Source organism: Mercenaria mercenaria, chromosome 15, assembly GCF_021730395.1.
Source record: "Mercenaria mercenaria strain notata chromosome 15, MADL_Memer_1, whole genome shotgun sequence".
Lineage (NCBI taxonomy): Eukaryota > Metazoa > Mollusca > Bivalvia > Venerida > Veneridae > Mercenaria > Mercenaria mercenaria.
Genome location: NC_069375.1, coordinates 59,345,165 through 59,351,235, shown reverse-complemented (window position 1 = coordinate 59,351,235; position 6,071 = coordinate 59,345,165). Strand labels below are relative to the sequence as shown.

The 6,071-nt window shown below is 35.3% G+C and overlaps 1 protein-coding gene across 1 annotated transcript; it reads right to left on the bottom strand.

Moving 5' to 3' along the window:
• Nucleotides 1-1,627: 1,627 nt before the first annotated feature.
• Nucleotides 1,628-6,071, bottom strand: LOC123562167 (UPF0184 protein-like). Its single transcript, XM_045354820.2, has 2 exons — nucleotides 5,922-6,071; nucleotides 1,628-4,182 (listed from the first exon to the last, which is right to left on the bottom strand). The coding sequence occupies exons 1-2, from the start codon at nucleotides 6,040-6,042 to the stop codon at nucleotides 3,860-3,862; spliced, it is 444 nt and encodes a 147-aa protein (XP_045210755.2). The 5' UTR covers nucleotides 6,043-6,071; the 3' UTR covers nucleotides 1,628-3,859.

Here is a 6,071-nt window from a genome sequence, read left to right as displayed (position 1 = left end):
TTTTGTTAGACTTTTATCAAGCCAGGCTTCAACCGTGAAATATCTATGACTTGGACATCGAGTTTTGAAGTTCATGTGATCCCACACTTTCCTTTCTATTTTTAAGCAGGCTTTTCAAAGTTGAAAACCTGGTTATTAGATTGGTGATGCCATTGGGCAGATGGATGGCTGGATGGTGTCAAGATTTGGCTTATAACTTTAGTTTGGGTTGAGATATTGAAATAAAACTTGGCCTTAAGGTAGCTTATGGTAAGTGAATTTGGGGTCAGTGGAGTCAAGGTCACTGTTACTAAAAATTGAAAAAGTTTCCACTCTGTTTGCGGAAGTGAAGACAGTCATCCAAATGGCTGTTCCGTGTATGTGCATGCGTCGTGTGCTGAAATAAATTCGTGGATTTCAACTTTTGAACATAAAATGAATAGATATTTTACTTATTCATTAATTAGGATTAAATTTCATAGACTGACTCAACCACGAAATCCACAAAAATTAGTCCCCCACGAATATTAATGATTTCACAGTATTTAGTCTCAATTGAAGTACTACCCCAACGAGCTGTCAGAGGACAGCAACGCTCGACAATTAACAGCCTTGTCAATTGAATGAATACAAAAGTTGAAAAAAGGGGCATAATTTTGTACAAATGGGAAACAGGGTTATGGAACCTGCATAATTTTTTATATCAGCTCATGACAGTGGACCAGTATGGAAAGTTTCAATTCATTCCCATAAGTGGATACTGAGATACCAGCTTACATACAAAACTTTAACCAAAAACTGCTAAGTCGAAAAAGGGGCATAATTTTGAAAAAAATCCAAAGCAGAGTTATGGGACCTGCACAATGCATATCAGCTAATGACAATGAACAAGTGTGTGAAGTTTCAATCCATTCTCATTAGTGGATACTAAGATTCCAGCTTACGTACAAAAACTTAATTAAAAACTTCTAAAAGAAAAAAGGGGGAATATTTTGAAAAAATGCAAAGTAGAGTTATGGGACCTGCTTAGTGCATGTCAGATGATGACAGTGAACAAGTGTGTGAAGTTTCAATCCATTCCGATCAGTGGCATAATTTTGTACAAATGGAAACCAGGTTATGGAACCTGTATAATTTTTTATATCAGCTCATGACAGTGGACAGCTTACATACAAAACCTTAACCAAAAATTTCTAAGTCGAAAAAGGGACATAATTTTGTAAAAAAGCAAAACAGAGTTATGGAACCTGTACAATGTAAGTCAGTTTATCAGATTGAACAAGTGTGTTAAGTTTCAATCCATTGCCACAAGTGGTTACTGAGATACCAGCTTACATACAAAAACTTAACCAAATCGTGACGCTGACGTGGACACACGGGCGAGTCCAATAGCTCTACTATTCTTTGAATAGTCCAGCTAAAAAACAATAGAAGTCATCTTCAAAATCTACAGGCACACACCATATGAAATTTGACAGTCCTAGGCCTAGAAGCTCTCCAGTTATCGACTGGAAACAAAATACTAAGGCTATCTTCTGATTTAGTATACTATACACACCCTTTTCTTTTAGGGGTTTGGGCATCTTAAATGGAAGTATATTTATCTATGTATGAAATCAAAACACTACAAAGTGAAATAAACATCAAGTCTGTTTTATTACTTTATTGACATTCTATCTAATAGATATAAAAACAGGTACAGACAACAATATATAGAATAAGCTGGGAGTTAAATATCCAAGTTTACATTTGGTCTTTTGATAATCTATAACTCACAATGTTACCAGTATGTTCTCTAGTGTAATTCTGGTTAAACAAAGAAACTCAGTACAACAGCTCAATTGTAAAGAGCATTTAACAGAAAACATCTTTCAACTAAAAGATGGATGTGTAAAAAAAAAAAAAGCATATGTCTCCCCCAGTGCATAGTCGTTTAGGAAAGAAGTCAATAGGAGACAAGAGCAAAAGTCGAAGAGACACTGATGGTTGGCTGCAATAGGGATCATCTACTTGGCATGTCCAATCATACCATTAATTTTCAACATTTTGGGCCTGGTGGTTCTCAAGTTATGAATTGGAAACGGTTTTCCATTTTCAGGCCCCTGTGACCTTGACCATTCATAGAGTGGCCCAAAAAGTTTCAAAATTCTGGGTCAAGTGGTTTTCAAGTTATTGATTGGAAAGAGTTTTCTACGTTCAGCCTTCTGTGGCCTTGACCTTTGATGGAGTGACCCCGAAAACATTAAGGGTCATCTCCTTCGTAAGTCCTATCACCCTATGAAGTCTGAAGGTTCTAGGTCAAATAGTTCTCAAATCATTGACCGGAAATGGATTTCCATGTTCTGTCTGCTGTGACCTTGACCTTTAATAGTGACCCCAAAATCTATAGGGGTCATCTACTCCGCATGTTCAATCATCCTGTGAAGTTTCAGTATTCTGGATCAAGTGGTTCTCATGTTATTGATTGGAAATGGATTTCCATGTTCTGTCTGCTGTGACCTTGACCTTTAATAGAGTGACCCCAAAAACAATAGAGGTCATCTACTCTGCATGACCAATCATCCTATGAAGTTTCAACATTCTTGGTCAAGTACTGGTTCTCAAGTTATTGATCGAAAATGGTTTTCCATGTATAGGCCACTGTGACTTTGACCTTTGATGGAGTGACCCCAAAAACAATAGGTGCCATCTACTCTATAAGCCCTACCATCCTATGAAATTTGAAGGTTCTAGGTCAAATGGTTTTCCAGTTATTGATAGGAAATGAAGTGTGACGTACAGACAGACAGACAGGGCAAAAACAATATGTCTCACAAAGTGGCAGGAGACATAATAACCCTTTTCTAGTCTAAGTTACTTAGTTAGACTACAGTCATATGGCCACGCCCCTGTTTTTATATGAATAAACCTGCCGTAGCGGCCACCTGTACCAAATGGCCTCTTTCCCTGAACAGCCAAATAGCTAACTTCCCAAACATATTTTGTTTTCATTTCAAATTGCCTTAAGCAACCACCTACCTTAAATTGGAAATAACTGCGGAATGTTTACAGAAATAATGGAATGTCTCATTTGAACCAAGCTATAAAATACCAATTTATAATCAAATTTGCTAAGAAAATTTCTGAAGTCAAATGGTCTCTTACTTCAGTCAAAACACATTTTGAAAATTTGAATCAGAGTGAAAATTTCTTTTAATAACAATTTTAATCGCTAAAACAGAAAACAGATAATTCAATTTTGCTAATAATTATTTTCTAAATGTTTCCACTCTGAGCACTCTAAAGTTAATAATGTAATAAATCTTGTGTCTTACTCTTACAACATCATAACAATGGGTGCAACTTAAAATGCATCATTGTCAGAATCTTGACAATTTTCAATGCCATTTTAGACCTTGTTGCAATATAAAAACATAGCTCATTCTTGTGAAATTTAGACATATTTGGTACTATTTACTGTTAAATTGTAAATGACTCCAGCCTGATCAAAAACAGCATGCTACATGAAAATAAAAACATAAAAGTTTGACTTCACATTAGAATGAACAGAATATTACAATTTAGTGATATAATACTTTTCTGTAACACTACTATTTAGACTAAGTGTGCACACTGAAGTCTCATATAAACTGTGCATGTACCTACAAGTCCCTCTGTGTAATTTTGGCAGTTAGTTTTTTTAATTCTAGACAAAGTCATGGATATTCAGCATTTGTATTTAACATTATCACTGTGAAAAAAAATCTCCTCCAATTACAGGTATTGTGGGCGACTTCTTTGACTAGCACGAATCGGAATTGATCCCACCTCCACATTTACTATTCCTAAGCTATACCTGATTAATAAAATAAGTATCTTGTATATTAGATATAAGCTGTCATCAATCATTATCTTTATCCTTTTGTGGATCACTATCAGAACTTTCCATTTTTGCAGTGTTGATTTCTATATCTTTTTCTGGATCATTATTAGAAATTTCCATCGCACTGCTATTTTCTATATTTTTTTGTGGATCACTATTGGAACTTTCTGTTTCAGTGTCATTTTCTGCTTGATTACTGTTCTGCTCTTGTAGTTCTTTGCGTGCTTGACGACTGGACTCTAACAGATCGTCCAGCTCGGCATTTAAGCTGTCATTTTGTTGTTCAAGCTTCGTCATCCAGGAATCTATTTCATCCAGTGTTTGGTCAAGATTTTGATACTCTGGAAAAAAAAACCCCGAAAAATATAGGCTTATATAGCATATACTATGTTGTAAAAAAAATGCTAGAGACACTAAGTTTCTTAAAATGTAGATTATGGTGAATTTAAGAAATATTATATAGAACCATATTTTAACATATCGAAACAATACAGTGGAATATGCCTGTGGAATAATTTAACAAAAGCATTATTTTAAGCCCAAATGAAATATAGAAGCGGCATAATTTATTACTCCTTCAAGGCAACTCCTTCAAGTCTGTGGAAACGGTTTAGAAAGTCTTTCCCGAATACAGCTAAGGCCTAAAAAAACCTTCTGTTTCCAGTAACATGCTCAAAAAAATTAGGGTAGGTAAGTCAGAAAAACTTTTTTTTTTTATTTTTTTTTAATTAAGTGAAACTTTTCGGAAATTATTTTTATGTCAAAAAATGAATACAAATAAGAGTGTTATGCCTTTAGAGCTTCAGTAAGTTGATTTCTAACATCACTGATCAATTGTTTATTCACAAAATTTAGGGGAGGTCGGGATACCAGAAACAAACAAATTTTTTTTTACGCCTACTATCTATTATAATATGCATATAGCATGTACCAAAAAGGTAAAGATAAATTCTTTAAATAATAGGAAGTGGCTATTCTTACGGTCCCGTAGGAATAGCCTCGGAGGCTATTCTTACGGCTCTCCCGTAAGAATAGTGAAAAGTCTACTGATCGGATGGGCAGAAACCATTTCACGTACATGTTTTTAGTAAACATTGATGTTTTTCTAAGTCCTTAACTTTCTTCAAACACAAATTATATCAATATTTTTTGATCAATGGAAAGGTTATAAAACAAGCAATTTATTTATTGTTTTTATTAATTATTGTTTCAAAATGAGATGGATTAATTATGAACGCTTAACTTACACTGTTTTTTCTAAAAAAACATCACTATGCCGCTGTTAAAATTATATGTCATTTAAAACGGTTATTCATTTTAAAAAAGATATTTTAATACCAAAAACACAAAACTGCCGTAGGAATAACCACCTGCAGGCTTTTCAGTAATCGTACGGGAGAGCCGTAGGAATAGACACCTACGGACTTTTCACTATTCTTACGGGAGAGCCGTAAGAATAGCCTGTGAGGCTATTCCTACGGGACCGTAAGAATAGCCACTTCCTAAATAATAAGTTTTTAAAAATCTCATTACGATAGTCATAAATACGTGGATTATAGAATGCCTTGAAAAAGCCTAGAGGACAGACTGAGTTTGGTTACCCAGTGTCTAAAATGCAGGCTAGGTGTCCTAATATGAACAGCTGGACTATAAGGATCTTACCCGTTATCATGCTAAACAGTTCATTCTGCCTTTGCGACCAGTGTACATTGTGATCAGCCTGCATATCCTTGCAGTCTGATCAAGATCTGCACTTTTTGCCATTCAGTCAGTATTTTTTGGGTAAGCATCCCTTTTAACAGTTAATGGTAATGTCCAAATTGAAAGATGGACAAGTTCATTATAGAAATTTAGCAGGGTAAGGGTTAATATGACTGTCTGTGTAAGACAGGATTAACCCAAACCTGAGAGGCAGCGTGGAAAGGAAAAAAAAAGCACAAGCAAGAATTTTTATCCATGCTGTCCCAAGGGTTGGGAAAAAATCTGCCTTACTAAGTTACTGTTCAAGTTATATACTGTACTCAGGCCAGTGTTCCCAAGAGTGTCATGCTACCACTTGTACCAGCTATGTTTACCATACCTTGTGCATATGCGTCAACCATGGAATCAAAAGATACGTGTCCATTTGGTGCAGCAATATTGGCTGAATTAGATGTTTGCTCACTTTCTCCATTTTCTCGGCTTTCTTGCCCTTCCGCCATGTTTTAATCATGTGATCGAACCTGATGTT